At 39.1% G+C, this 16,231-nt stretch overlaps 1 protein-coding gene across 2 annotated transcripts; it reads left to right on the top strand.

Annotated features, from left to right (window-relative positions):
- Positions 1-235: 235 nt before the first annotated feature.
- LOC104601453 (calcium-dependent protein kinase 1-like) lies at positions 236-13,873 on the top strand. 2 transcript variants are annotated; one of them, XR_016082850.1, is made up of 8 exons: positions 236-1,740; positions 3,739-3,882; positions 4,033-4,185; positions 10,367-10,482; positions 10,627-10,794; positions 11,706-11,930; positions 12,322-12,565; positions 13,416-13,873. XR_016082850.1 is itself a non-coding variant. In XM_010264782.3 (8 exons), exons 1-7 carry the CDS (start codon positions 963-965, stop codon positions 12,442-12,444), a joined length of 1,707 nt encoding a protein of 568 aa, XP_010263084.1. In that variant the 5' UTR covers positions 236-962; the 3' UTR covers positions 12,445-12,463; positions 13,416-13,873. The 2 variants fall into 2 exon arrangements, 1 of the variants encoding a protein (XP_010263084.1); XM_010264782.3 differs by having other exon boundaries at positions 12,322-12,463.
- The last annotated feature ends 2,358 nt before the right edge of the window (positions 13,874-16,231 follow it).

Below are 16,231 nucleotides of genomic sequence, written 5' to 3'. Positions count from 1 at the left end.
CAGAGCCAAATTGTGGGCCACCCCAACACTCTTGAAGGGCCCATGATTTGGAAATGAGCTGTCATAACTAATCACCATATAATTAATATTTTAAACTACAAGATTAAATCTTAATTAATCATGATTATTCCACACAACGCGTTTTTGAAAAATTACCAACGGTAAAAGCCGAAAAGGAAGGAAAATATTTCTTTGTAAGTAAAAATGGCGTCCGGCCGTCCGCCCACTTCAAGCATTCTCTCTCTCTCTCTCCTATGAGACTTGGATATAACGTTAAAGACTAAGCGACTTGGTAAACGAAGGTCGACGAAGGACTAGTTCTCTGTTCTTTACTTCCCAGAACTTTCTTCAAGTTCTGTTGCTTCCCGGGCTTGTTCATAATCTGACTGTGTCTTATATGGGTTTGCATAGTTGATATCGATGTAGGACTATTATCTATAAATATAATTTGATCATCTCTAAGGTTTCTTCACTTCGTACTGTGATTTTTGTTGTGAGGAAAGGTTATGAGATGATAGAGTTTGGCTGAAACTCTATATTTTGAGCGTGTGTTTGTATTTATTGGAGACTTGGGTATTGTTCAGAGGGTCTTTCAGTTTCTGGGTTTTAGTTTTCTGTCAAATTCTGTTGGGTTTTCTGGGTTAATTTTGTTGTTGTATTTTTGCGCCGATTTCAAGACTGTTTCTCTACCTTGGTATTCCAATTTTCTGTTTTATGGTGAGAATTGGGTGGAGACTCTAGACAGAAAGATTGTGAAATGGTGTGAAATCTTCTGTCTGGTACTTAAGATACTGGTTTTGGCATCAATTATGGTTTGTTTGATTGATAAGTTTGGTTTTGAAATTTGTACTCTGAGAGCATCAAACATATTCAGAGTAATTGGGTTTGACGTAGTGAAATCATCTCTTTCTGGTTGTGTTAAAGTAGAGGAAGGGTGCAGTAGGAATTGAGAGTTTTTTGAGATGGGAAACGCTTGTGTAGGACCCAGTATTTCTAAGAATGGATTCTTTCAAGTAGTTTCATCTGCAATGTGGAGGTCGTCATTGCCTGATGCTAATGGAGATGCAGCCAGTGAAGCACCATCTGTGAAGGAAACCCCTGAAGTTTCTCCGCCTGTCCAAAGCAAACCTCCTGAACAGGTGAAAATTCCCAAAGAGGAAACTAAACAAATGCCACCTGCAAAGCCGAAGAAGCCCCATCATAGAAGAGCTCCAAGTGCTGGGCTCCAGGCAGAGTCTGTGTTAACCAAGAAAACTGGCAATCTGAAGGAGTTCTACAATTTGGGGCGTAAGCTTGGACAAGGGCAGTTTGGGACTACCTTCCTGTGTGTGGAAAAAGCAACTGGGAAAGAGTATGCTTGCAAATCAATTGCAAAGAGGAAACTGGTTACAGAAGAGGATGTTGAGGATGTGAGGAGGGAAATTCAGATAATGCACCACCTGGCTGGCCACCCAAATGTCATCTCAATCAAAGGGGCTTATGAGGATGCTGTTGGAGTTCATGTCATTATGGAACTGTGTGCAGGAGGTGAGCTCTTTGATCGGATTACTCAGAGGGGCCATTACACAGAAAGAAAGGCAGCTGAGCTTGCTAGGATTATAGTTGGTGTTGTGGAAGCCTGTCATTCCTTAGGGGTTATGCATCGAGACCTTAAACCTGAGAATTTTCTCTTTGTCAATCAGAAGGAGGACTCACCTCTTAAAACAATCGACTTTGGGTTGTCTACATTCTTCAAGCCAGGTGCAATGCTAATGCATTCTCTCTTTTGAGGTTCATTTGAATTGGTTTTGTGTTTCCTTTCTTAGATTGTTATTATGAGGTGATTCAATATGATTTCTCATCTTTGTTAACTTTTTACTCTTTTCTATTGAATCATGCATAACAACATGGAAAGTCTGAGCTTTCAATTGTTGTGTACACGAATTGCTCAGTTTAAAATGCTGTTGGTTATTTGGGTCCTGCTATCTTGTTTGGAATTTTCTAATACATAGGTTATAATAATATCCCTTTAACTTGCTTTCGAACTGTAAACAATCTTCTATATTCTACTTGATTTTTCTATATACTTGTCTGTGAAGTTATGATAGATTGAAGTCCCTCAGTTTATCTGAAAGCAGTCTGTTTGGGGTTACTCTATTCCAATTGTATGCTTGTAATGATTATGAAGATCTAACAGAGGGTGCTTTTCATTTGTGTCAATTTTTTTCTTTGTAGAAAACTTTCTTCATGTTACTATGAACTTGATGCAATTCTGGTTTTTTAGCAAAGATTTAGTTTTTGACAAAATTTTGAGATTTCTTTGTGGTTTTGACAGCTAGCAGAAGAAAATAAGTTTGGAATAGTATAAGAGATGCATGAACCCTTATCTGTATTTCCACATTTCAGATTTACTTTTTTAACTTTTATAATCAATTGACAGGTTAAATGCCCTCAAGCTTAGGAAACTTGTCTGAGGTTATATATTTATTTTTGCTTTGATCATAATCAACTAGCACAGGAATTATACACAATTTTATTGGGTACTGAATTCGAAAGAACTTTTTCTGGACAAGCACTTTTCTGATATAGTTCACAATAGTAAGTTGTAATTAGATGAATTTTATCCTAAAAAGAAAATATCTACCCTTTGATTCTTTTATTATATAATAAGGATGAAGTTTTATGTAACAAAATCATCATGTTTAATCTTGCAGTTTGCTTATATTGTTAATTTTTAATATCCTCTTAGATATCTTATTTGAATTTACCGATTTTTTACATTATCATTCATTGCAATGTCTGTGTATGTTTGCATGTGCAAAAAGTCCTTTTAAAACCAATGTACCATCAAAGTCAGATGCATAGACCTTACTTGTTCCAGAATACTAAACTAACTATTATCAAATTCCTTTTTTTTAATCTATCAAATTCAATTATTGATATTGAAACCATTAGAACACCCGACATTAATTGGGAGAGAGACAACTCTAAAGTATGTAAACTGAACATTCTGTTTCACTAATACTAGAGACAAATAGCAATGTTGCCAAAAATAGTTATGATTTTGTTGTCTTACATCTGGCATTTTGTTTTCCTTCATCAGTATATCTGAAACTACTTACATATTTGGGTTTAGTCATCATCCTAATATCCATCTAAATCTTTAAGTTGTCGAATGGGAACACTGTCATTTACGTATCTCTTTGCCAATGAATCTTCCCCATCCATATTATCATTGTAATCTTGGTCTAAAAACGTTACTAATTCTATGAAGACTTTATGAATTTATTCATCACATCACACCTTGACCCACAAGAGCATATGAAAAGCCTCCCAATAAACATTGGTTGCTCCTACAATTTGAGTGTCATGAATTCAACAGGCTTATTTTCTCTTCTTGTACTTCTATGCAAAGAGGACATGAGATTATTCTTGGATTTATCCATTAGTTTCTGTGTGGTAAAGTTGTAAGCATCATGGTATCATAACAAGTAGTGAATGATCTCTTGGTTACCAACATTGTCCTGGCCTCCTGGGTTTCATGTCAATCAGTTCATCTACAAGAAAAATGTGGATTTATTTTTCCTGAACCTCAATTGGTCAAATCTTTTGGTAGGGTAGATATTCTGGTAATTGCTTTCAATTGTTCTTCCTCGTTCTCTTTATTCTCTTTCTAGTGTTGCATATTCTTATAACTCTCCCCCCGCCCCCCCAAGAAAAAAAAATGTTAATTGGAAATTGACGGTTTTCTTCTTCCAGGTGAAACTTTCACTGATGTGGTGGGAAGCCCTTACTATGTTGCACCAGAGGTTCTGAAAAAGCGTTATGGTCCAGAAGCAGATGTCTGGAGTGCTGGAGTGATCATCTATATTTTGTTAAGTGGGGTCCCTCCATTTTGGGCTGGTGAGAATTTCAGGCTTAAATACTCACTTGTTTCTTTATTTTCTTTTTCTGCTTATGCATTTATATACACGAATTTGTAATTTCAGCAATCAAAGTTAACTTTTTTCTTGTTTTTCTCTCACTTATTTTCCTTTCATTCTGATGATAAAGAAACGGAACAAGGGATATTTGAAGAGGTCCTTCGTGGTCAACTTGACTTTTCATCAGACCCATGGCCCAGCATCTCAGAAAGTGCAAAAGATTTAGTGAGGAGAATGCTTGTTAGAGACCCCAAAAGGCGACTAACAGCCCATGAAGTTCTGTGTGAGTTCTATTTCCTTTAGATTATTGATTGATATTGTGTGTGTACATGTTACATGCATGAAAGCTTGCATGTCTGTAAGGCATTATTTTTGCTTATGTGGGACAAGTTTTGGACCAGTAACAATGCTGCTAGGATCATTTACAGCTACCTCTTGGTGTTCAAATGTGGAATTTGACTCTAAGAGTAATGATCCTCTCCCCTTCCCCGTTCTCCCTCTTCTGATCGTAATATAGAGCCCCAGATTCTTCAGCATCCTCACTGTATTATATTGTTATGACACAATATTGCTTAAAAGATATATTGACATCAGTATTTAGTTATGCATCGACACTTGCAGAAAATGATATTCAAGTTTCTAGTTTATTATGAGTAACAAGAATTTTCTGAAAAAAACTATGTAAATATTAGAAGGTGCACTAAATTTTGCAGGATATAAATACCTGTAAAGTATGATTTGGTCTTGTTGAAGTTTGACCTGCCATAGAATTCTGTCTTGTTCGTTGACTGTAGAGTAAAGTAGACAGCAAGAAGTAGGAGAGGAAAGAAGAAAAGAGAGAAGGGAGAGAAGAGAGAAAGGCTGGTTCGAATTAGGGAAAAAAGTTAATTCCTCGATTCGGCCAGACCTGTTATTATATTATTAACTTATTGGAAAAGACTTGAGTGCCCTTCTTTAAGTAAGAGGCACTCGAACTAATATAACAGTACACATCAGCATTCTCAACAAGTACAAAGACTGAAATACCCCTTCACTAACACCACTAACACTCCCCCTCAAGCTGGTGAGTATATATCATATAATCCCAGCTTGTTACATATGTAGTCCACTCTCCCCCGACTCAAGCCTTTTGTAAACAAGTCTGCCCACTGGTTTCCCGTACTAACATATGCAGTTTCTATCACCCCATTCAGCACCTTCTCTCTCACAAAATGACAGTCAACTTCGATGTGCTTGGTTCTTTCATGAAACACTGGATTGGAAAAGATATGAACCGCTGCCTGATTGTCACAATAGAGCTTCATTGGTGTACTGATGTCATATCCTATCTCCTGTAGAAGGCTCCTCAGCCACACTAGTTCACAAGCAGTATGTGCCATGGCCCTATATTATGCTTCTGCACTGCTTCTTGCCACAACTGTTTGCTTCTTACTTTTCCATGTTACCAGGTTACCCCCCAGAAAGGTGCAATAGCCTGTGGTAGATCGTCTATCAGACATAGAACCTGCCCAATCAGCATCGGTGTATCCTTCTACTACCAGTTTTCCACCACTTCTGTACAGCAAACCACGACCAGGAGCTCCTTTCAGATACCTCACAATCCTTAGCACTGCATTCCAATGTGGGACCAAAGGTTTCTGCATGAACTGACTCACCACACTAACCGCAAATGAAATATCTAGCCGAGTAATGGTTAGATAGTTTAGTTTGCCTACAAGTCGTCGGTATCTGCCAGGCTCTTCAAACACTTCACCTATATCACTGCTCAGCCTCGTGTTTGTTTCCATAGGTGTCTCAGCCGGTTTAGTACCCAACAATCCTGTTTCTTCCAGTAAATCAAGCACATATTTCCTCTGGCACAAATTAATGCCATGCTTAGATCTTGCTACCTCTATGCCCAAAAATATTTCAACTTGCCAAGGTCCTTTGTCTGAAAGTGTTCCTGTAGGAATGCCTTCAATCTGTCAATGCCCATTTTATCATTCCCAGTCACAACGATATCATCCACATACACCACCAATATTATTTTACCTGCCGAAGAGTCAAGACTGAAGACAGAGTGATCACCTTGGCACTGTTTCATACCAAACTTCTTAACCACCTCACTGAACCTACCAAACCATGCTCGAGGGGACTGTTTAAGTCCATAAATAGCCTTCTTAAGTCTGCATACCTTACCATCCTCCCCCTGAGCAACAAACCCGGGTGGTTGCTCCATGTAGACCTCCTCGAGCAAATCCCCATGCAAAAAGGCATTTTTGATATCGAGCTGATGGAGAGGCCAACCAGACATAGCTGCAAGAGAGATGACGACATGAACTGACCCTATCTTAGCAACCGATGAGAACGTCTCCGTGTAGTCAATGCCATAGGTTTGGGAGTACCCTTTGGCAACCAGCCGCGCCTTCAGGCGCTCAACACGACCATCTGGCAAGTACTTAACACTATACACCCACTTACAACCGACAGCCTGCTTCCCAGGAGGAAGAGCGGTGAGATCCCAAATGTGATTATGATGCAAAGCAGAGAGCTCTTCTTCCATAGCACGGCACCACTCTGGAGAGGTAAGGGCTTCCTGGACATCCTTAGGAACAACCACGGAGGATAACAAAGATATGAACTGGCGATGGGAAGCGGAGAGGTGGGTAAGTGAAACAAAATTGGAAATAGGGTGAAGGGTGCAAGTACGCTTACCTTTCCGTAAGGCAACAGGAAGATCTAGGTCGGAGGCTGGTGTCGGAGCTGGAGCTGGATCTGTCGACGGTGATGAAGCTGGAGGAGCTGTAGCTAGTACACGTGGGCGATGTGTATACACGTGACGGATGGGTGGACGGTCAACCAATGGTGGCACCGGAGGCAAGGACGTAGGCATGACTGGAACCAGAGGAGGTGGATCAGCCACAGGAAGAGGAAGAGGAGGTGGTGATGTGGGGGAAGCAGCAGCACCGGACCCCACGAAGAACGGAGTAGACTCGAAGAATGTAACATCAGCACATACCAAGGAACGACGAGAACTAGGATGATAACACTTGTACCCTTTCTGAGTTCGGGAATAACCAAGGAAGATACACTTCACGGAACGTGCATCTAACTTGTCAGTCCCGGGACTCAGATTATGAACGAAGCAGACACACCCAAATACCCGAGGAGAAAGCGGAAACGGAGACATGTTGGGGAATAAGACACTAAAAGGAGAACGACCATCAAGGATAGACGTGGGCATCCGATTAATTAAGAAACAAGAGGTGAGCATTGCATCGCTCCAAAAAGTTTTGGGAACATTCATGTGGTGCATGAGGGAGCGTGCCGTTTCTACAAGATGGCGGTTCTTTCTCTCAGCAACCCCATTTTGTTGCGGAGTATAGGTACATGAAGTTTGGTGTATAATGCCATGTTGATCCAAGTATTCTCGAAAAGATGAAGACAAGTATTCACGACCATTATCAGAACGGAAAATTTTGATGTGAACACCAAATTGATTGCGGATCTCAGCATAAAATTTCTGGAAGATGGAAAATAATTCACTTCTTTCTTTCATTAAATAGAGCCACGTCATTCTTGAACAGTCATCAACAAAAATAACAAAATATCGGTATCCATTATATGACATCACTTTATAAGGACCCCAAACATCTGAATGAATTAAAGAAAAAAGACTCGACACACGGTTATCGACCCTAGAACGAAAGGGAACACGATGGTGTTTCCCAAATTGACAAGACTCACAATCTAAAACAGAAAGTTGACTCAATGAAGGGACTAAGGACTGCAACACTTTCAGCGAAGGAAGACCAAATCTACAGTGCCACTGGAGAGGAGAAATGGATGACTGAAGAGCCGTTGACGTTCGTCCACCACCATCAAGATAATACAGTCCACCGGCTTCATGCCCTCCACCAATCTTCATCCCCGTCTTGAGATCCTAAAAAACACACATAGAAGGGTAAAAAGTGATGGAGCACTTAAGGGACTTGGTCAGCTTACTAACAGACATAAGATTAAATGGAAGCTTAGGTACATATAAAACAGAGGATAGGGATACAGGGTCTAGGTCAACATTACCAACACCACAGATAGATGACGTGGAGCCATTAGCAAGGGTAACAGATTGTGATGTTGAGCAATGAGTGAGAGATGAAAACACACCTGGAGTTCCCATCATGTGACCGGAGTCTCCAGAGTCAATAATCCAGGGGTTGGGTGTGGATGCCAAACAAGCCATACCTGAGTGTGCAAAGGAAGCTGTGTTCTGCTGCGACTTGGATTGAACAAACCTCTCATACTCATCACGAGGAACACTCACCATCTCCTTGCCTGGACCATCTGAGGGAGTAGAAGGCATCGGGTCAGCTGACCGTTTCTCCTGTGTAGAGCTGAAACTGGTGTCACTAGTCATGGCATGGTTGGCCCACGTCGAGGGAGGACCATGTAAGTCATAGCAGTAGTTAATGGTATGTCCATCCAAACCACAGTGAGTACACTTCCGTGGACCCGAGCCACGTCCTCTACCACGAGCTCCCCCTGAATCTCTGCCTCCAGTACGACCACCACCACGGATATGTGTAGATCCACCACTACCACTCCTGCCAGGCTGGGTTCCTCGAGTCCCACTTCTGCCACCTCGGCCTCTTGACACTGCAAATGCTGATTTATCGGAGACATTAGAGTCCATAGATCCAATGGAAGCCCTCCGAAGACGAGCAAACACCTCCTCTAAAGATGGAAGAGCAGATCCCCCTAGTATCTGGGCTCGTACAGGTTCATACTCAGACTTCAGCCCCACCAGAAACCGTGTCACATCAAGCTGCTCTCGCTGTTGCTGTTGAACTTTGACATCTGAAGTGAGAGGATGATAGACATTTAACTCATTACGGATATTCCTCACATTGGCATAGTACTCCTCAAGGCTCTGATTTCCCTGTTGCAAATTGAAGTATTCCTGATACAGTTGATATACCCTAGTGGTATTATCCTGACCTGAATACAGTTTCTTAGCATGATCCCACACCTCTTTGGCTGTGTCAAGAAACATGAAGTTCACACTGATTTTGGGTTCCATACTGTTCCACAACCATGTAATGATCTGTGCATCTTCCTGTTCCCAGTCTTCATACTCTTGAGAATTAGCGGGGGGTTTCTCCTCTCTTATATGCTTCACTTTCTTCTTCGCCTTCAGAAAAACCTCTACAAACTTGGCCCAAGGGACATAATTCTCTCCATTCAGTTTAATGGAGGTCATTTGGACATTCAGGTAGTCAGTAGATATCATGACACTAGGTTTACTATCACTGTTGTCTGCCATTGCCGAACTCCCTTAATTCTGAGCACTACACACTGCACACTACACACAGACACTTCACCGAAATCTGCACACTGATTTCAACAGTTGAGAACTGCAACACCACAAACCCTACTCACCGAAATCTGTACACTGATTTCGGCAGTATTAAATGCTGAAAACTACAACACCACAACCCCTACTCACCGAGGTCTACACACTGATTTCAGCGATATCAAAAGCTGAAAACCACACTTGTAACACCACCAACATTAATCCACATATAGGAAGCTTCACCATTCAGTAGACACTATTGCCATTCGAATCACACACAAACCAGAATAAACCCTAGCATAAACCCTAGCATACTGCAATCTGAAAACCCATCATGCGAACTGTACTACACCTCTCATGTATTCCAAAAAAAAATATATAAAAAAAAAACTTTACCTCATCGCCTGAAGGCCAACCATACGAAGGGCTGAGACACCACTGCACCACACGTACCAGCCCTAACTAGGGCTTAGAAACCACAGTAACCAATCACCAACGACACAATCGGAGGCATAGAGACCTCCTAGGGAAGAGGGCGATCACTCCTTTTCAGCCCTTTTCCCAGTCTCCAACTCACAACTGAGAACCCCAAGTGAAACCCTAATTCGAATGCGCAAAAGGCAGAATTCTAGCAAGTCTGATTTGGTGAACCTAGCTCTGATACCATGTTGAAGTTTGACCTGCCATAGAATTCTGTCTTGTTCGTTGACTGTAGAGTAAAGTAGACAGCAAGAAGTAGGAGAGGAAAGAAGAAAAGAGAGAAGGGAGAGAAGAGAGAAAGGCTGGTTCGAATTAGGGAAAAAAGTTAATTCCTTGATTCGGCCAGACCTGTTATTATATTATTAACTTATTGGAAAAGACTTGAGTGCCCTTCTTTAAGTAAGAGGCACTCGAACTAATATAACAGTACACATCAGCATTCTCAACAAGTACAAAGACTGAAATACCCCTTCACTAACACCACTAACAGGTCTTTACACAGTTAATGGCAATAACTAGAAGGTGCTCTAAATTTACATCTCTAATAAGTTGCTTTTTCTCTTCCATGTCCTATTGAATCTAGTTCATTCATAAGAAGTTGGTATTTCCACAGTTATTGGCAATTATAGAAGTATGATTTGGTTCCTTGCAGGCCACCCTTGGGTTCAGGTTGATGGTGTGGCTCCTGATAAGCCTCTTGATTCTGCAGTTCTAAGTCGCTTGAAGCAATTTTCTGCCATGAACAAGCTTAAGAAAATGGCCCTTAGAGTAAGTTCTTGGGAATCAGGATTCATCATGTTGGTAACTACCATCCAGGATTCCAAGCATTTCTACCTTGGAAAGCCTAATAGAAAACCAAAAAACTGCAGTCAATCTTGAATGCTAACAGATGAAATGTGTTTTTTTTTGCAGGTCATTGCAGAAAGCCTCTCTGAGGATGAAATTGCTGGCCTTAGGGAAATGTTCAAGATGATAGACACAGATAATAGTGGCCATATCACATTTGAAGAACTCAAGGCTGGATTGAAAAGAGTTGGTGCAAATCTTAAGGAATCAGAAATTTATGATTTAATGCAGGCAGTAAGTATCAGAAGCAGTTCAATCATGATATTAAGCAACAGAAAATTTATTAAGTATTCATCATTCTGTAATCTGTTCATTGAGATGAAAAAAGAAAAACATTGACTTCTTACATGGTCAAATTTCTTGTCACTTCAGTAAAAAGGCAATAATACTATATCATGTCTATGGACTATAGTTTTCATAACCAAAGAGTGATAGAGCCAGACGTTAACATTTTGCAGTTCAAATTTTTTGCATTCATAGTAGTTAAGTCAAAACTGGTGAAGAGAGGCCCTCTCTGTTAAGAAGACCTACATTAGTTTCTCATAAATGCACCCCCTTTCAAATGGACTATGGAATAGCCTTTGGTTCATTTCATTCATGATTACATGAGCAGCAAAGTTCTTTTTTTGTCATCATGGAGCAGTTAATAGTTTAATACATGATTATCACTGTTGTGCACATAAGATTCATGTAGGAGGGATTTATTTTATGTTCATCAGACCCCTCACCTAGGATCTCCCACTCAAACAACTAAACTTACTGGAAGATCATTTTCTTTCTAATTAATTGCATTGCATGGAGGCTTGTAGCCATTGGTATAGTAGAAGAAAACTCGAGTTCAAACATTAGATGGTATGATCATCTAACCGTTCACCATTCATCATCCCTTAACCACATAATAATGTTAACACAAACTATCATCAGTGATCTCTATCTCAAATGTCTCCAGCAACTTGGAATATCTTACAGTACTTCTAAAATAAACTAAAATCAAACTCTAGCTCCTGAGAAATTATACATATCTTAATCACATAATAATTTTATTATACTATAAATAAGTATTGGATTTTCAGATATTTTAGCATTGATTAAAATTCTTTCTCTTCCCAAATTCTAATTTATTGTTTTGTCTTCTTGGGTGGCAGGCGGATGTTGACAATAGTGGCACCATTGACTATGGAGAGTTTATTGCTGCAACGTTGAATCTGAACAAGATTGAGAAGGAAGATAATCTATGTGTGGCTTTCTCCTACTTTGACAAAGATGGCAGTGGCTATATCACCCAAGATGAGCTTCAACAAGCCTGTCAGGATTTTGGCATAGAGGATGTTTGCCTTGAAGAAATGATCCAAGAAGTGGATCAGGACAGTGTAAGTATTCTTCTCATTATTTCACCGCCTTAGTACCAGTTTAAGTTGAAGGATAGGAAGAATCTATCCTCACATAGCAGGTGTGGCACAGATTGATGGAAATTATAACCCATTTTATGGATCCCCCCTCCTAAAAATCTATTAGGCCAAAAACTCAATATGTTTGAGGCCATTAATCCACTGAGTTATTGGGGTCATCTGATAAGAATGGTTTTCCTAGAATATGTCCTTACTGGGTTTTTAAATCAACTGTGGAAGTAAGGATGATTATCTTCTCTGTTTCGCCCTGGTTGTTCCTCTTTGTAAAATTTATTTTGCATTAAAAACAATGATAGTTTTGAATTCTAAGATGCTCTAATTTATATTCTTTTACTTTCTCATTTAATCTCAGGATGGGCGCATTGATTACAATGAATTTGTGGCGATGATGCAAAAGGGAAATACAGCCTTAGGGAAGAAAGGATTGCAAAATAATTTCAGCATTGGACTTCGGGAGGCACTAAAGCTTGGTTGACATAGATGATGCTGAGGAGGTTTTTCTTTCTTCTTCTTCCTCCTTTTCCCCCTATTGTTCCGTAGAGTTGAGATTGAATACTCTTGACAACTCATCTCAGCCTTAATTCCAACAATTTGAGGTTGGCTACACAACATGTCCCACCTTTGTGCTCTATCAAGAGCCATGTTTTCTGTCAGAGTTGAGATTAAATACGAGTTGTAAAGATCAGCTAGTATTTGAAATATGTAATCCATGTTTGAATTGCTCAGAATTCCATGGCAATGATTTTTACATGTTAAACAAATTGGAGAGGTGGTTTTGTTTTCTTATAAATATGTAGAAAGAAAATCTTATGTTGCTTCACTACTTTCAAATCTTTGGAAATGCCTACCAGTAAAAGTTTGGTTCTTCTAAGAAATCCGCTGAACAGCTTTTGTCACCTTATAGGTAGGTCCTGTTAGTGAGGCATAATGCAAGACAACCTATGCTCATTTACCATTTGTAGTCATGACCATTAGGAATGGAAATCACTGAGGAAAGTAGTGCATACACAATTAATCTTATATTGCATAGACATTTTTACAGACATTTAGATATTGATGAATTTTCCAGTATTATTTGGAGATAGAAGTTATGATTACCAATGAGAGGAAAAAAAATTATATATGTTGAATAGATAACCAGTTATAGTAGAAGGATTTTCTTCTGAGGATTTTTGCTGTAGCTGCACTGATAGAGTATCCCAAATTGTCTAGCTAGACTGTTGGATAGCCAATTCTTTTGATATCTGCCAGTAGAATGTGTCTAAGTTGGTATTGATTAGACTAGCTAGAAAATATTTGGGTAGTTTTTTGTATGTAAGATATTGTTTTTCAAAACAAAAACTACTGCCACATGAAATACTGGAGGACACCCTCTTATTTCAGGACGTTTTGGATATTAGTTCTTGGTCTTTTCTCTGCTAACTGTGTAATTTCGACTTCCTGCAGTTTACAAGTTGGTTGACACACATAAAGGGAACAGCTTGGAGAAACTAATTTTCATGGCTGAGAAGATGGCAGAGGAAGAGAACAAAGAACCCAAAATCTGAGAAAATCTAAGATGAAACGGATGCAACATTTTATCCTTCAGAAAAACTGTCAGCAACTCGCTGCAGGATCTGCAATTGATCAGACGAGTGAAAGCAGAGTCTCTTATCATGATGACATGATGCCACTGCCATTTCATCATTAGCCATTGTACCATTATCATTAGTAAATAAGTTGCATGAATAAGCTTGGAACCTCCTCTGGGTCAATGAGAAATGCTTATATCCCTGGAGGAAGTTTATATTAGACATGTAAATTTATTGGCTTCTAGCCTTGAAGCCGCTTGCTAATTGACTTGTGCATTAGCAGACAAACTGATGATACTACCTTTTTTTAACCCAATTTGATTCTTTTCTTTACTTACTGATGGTTTTACTTTCTAAGAGCAACATGCCAAAGAAAAGGTCAAAAGGACATTTCTTGGTTGACAGAGACACTGGGTTTCTTCGGTTGTTCTTTAATCTCTATTCCCTAAGAAGATGTGCTCCTCAGATAAAGATGGGAGGACAAGAAGGCATCATTTTCCACATAACAGTGGAATCGGGACCCACCTCTGTATGGGTCCCACCTTGGGTCCTGACCTATTCATTCTTTTGGACTGTCTTTATTATAAGAATGACAAGTTGTCCAGCCAAAAGAGAAGACTGGTGGTTAGATGGTTGAAGTCATCCAGTTGGCTCAAGACTAAATTCTTGGAAGGAAAGAACCATGAAAGCTCCTCAAGATTATTATCTAAATACATTTATGAACCATGATTGGGCTGGATTGGAGGTCCCATCAATTGCTGGTTAACCTTAATGGGCTAGTTCTAAGTCTAAAGGGCCGTTTGATAACAGCTGAAGTGGCTGAACTGAAAAGGTTATTGCTTTGTCTTAATAAATTTTTTTCAGAGGTTGTGATCTACTTAAAAATTAAGCAGTTATCAAAAGAAGAAGAAGAAGAAATTAGACCAATCCGAATCTAACCCAATGTGATAGGATTGAGACAGGTGAGGGTTTGGGGGTTCAACAGCTTGACAATGTTAGGGTTGATCAGATTTTTTTTTTTTTTTTTGATGGATAGGATGGAGTCATGCCTGCAACCCAAGACAGTGATGATGCCTTGAATTATGAAACGTCTCAACATTTTGTGCCAAATACATCTGAAGTAACATTAAACATCAGAGAGACCATGATGGAATGGCGCAGGGACCATTTAGAGCCTAGAGGCAGTAAACCATGTGCACTAAACTGAATTTGGAGTTTACCCTTCCTGGTTATGGGTGGCTAATGGCTCTACAAAAAGAAATTGATGGGACATCTCTGTCTCTCATCTAGGCTTGGAGTTATATACAATCCTGAGTAAATTCCTTCAAATCCAGGTGCAAGAATAGGAATTCGGCCCAGTGATTTGACACAAGAGTTTATGTAATTATCGGTTCATGATCCGTGGAATCAAGTTGGGCAATGATTCTTGCCTAGAAATTTCTTTTACTAATCTGGATTTGTACTCTTCCTGGTTATTTATGGAGGACTAAGAGCTCTAAAAGAGCAGTTGATGGGACGTTTCTATCTCTCATCTCGGTTGCGTTATCTATACAATCCTGAGTAAATTCCTTCAAATCCAGGTGCAAGGATGGAGAATTCGGCTCAGTGATTTGACATTTCATGATTGAGGAATCGAGTTGGACACGGTTCTTAGAAATTTCTTTTTCCAAATGTGGATTTGTGACAATAAATGTGCGTCCAAGTGCAGCCACAAATTATATAGTTTTCAAAAAATTATATGATAAAATAGCTTTTCTTTAACAAATGTTTCCTTATCCTTTCATCTAAGTTAATCAATAATAATTAACAAAAGAGAGACCTTATATGTACTTTTTTTAATATTTCTACATTTCTGGTAAAGCCCAATTTTTTTTCATGGTGTTGAGGCCCAAGTTGTTAAAATATCAGAAAGTAAATACAATCAATGCATGGGGCTTAACCAAAATTTGGATAGATTCTAATTGGAAAATTTAGATTTTGACATCAATTTATTTCCAATACAAGGTCTGTGTTTAGGGTTGGTCTTGGTCTAGCCCTAACCTGATCCAACCCATCTAATTTTTACACCTAATTTAAGAGGAAATAAGATGTGAGAGGTGATGTTACAAATATTGACTATTGGAGAGAGAGAGAGAGAGGCGTGGAAAGATTTAAGAATCATTCTATTAGAGAGAGTAATGATATATTTTGAGAAAATTCTATGTTGCCAGAAAGACATGATACCCAAAGATCTTTGACCAATCAAAAATTTTGATAAATGCCATTTGATTGGTTGCAAGTTTTTCTCATATCATGCCTTTTTGGCATCGTAGTCAAACTCTATATTTTAATATAAATAATTAAGACACAAGAGGGTTTTATTGACTTTATATTTTTAGTCCTCTAATTTAAAAATAAATAACCACATGTGTGAGAAATGAAAAGAGGTCTGCCTGAGAGTTGAGGTAGAGGACTCTTGGTCTTTGCCCCCTTTCCTCTATGAAATATAGATATAGACTAGCGGTGACATGTTTGATGCGCGGACTATTGTTAAAAATGTACTTTTTAAGCGAAAAAAAATGAAATAACAATGATTCATCAAAGTTTTATATATTTCTAATTCTTTGCAGAAATTAGTAGAAAAATAATATTCTTTTCCTTTTTAGTTATTGGGCTTCAAACTTATTCCTTTTTATATAGCTTATATATTAT

The sequence above is a fragment of the Nelumbo nucifera genome, chromosome 2 (assembly GCF_055504915.1).
Source record: "Nelumbo nucifera cultivar China Antique chromosome 2, China Antique-T2T, whole genome shotgun sequence".
Taxonomy (NCBI): domain Eukaryota; kingdom Viridiplantae; phylum Streptophyta; class Magnoliopsida; order Proteales; family Nelumbonaceae; genus Nelumbo; species Nelumbo nucifera.
This window is presented reverse-complemented; position numbering and strand designations above follow the sequence as displayed.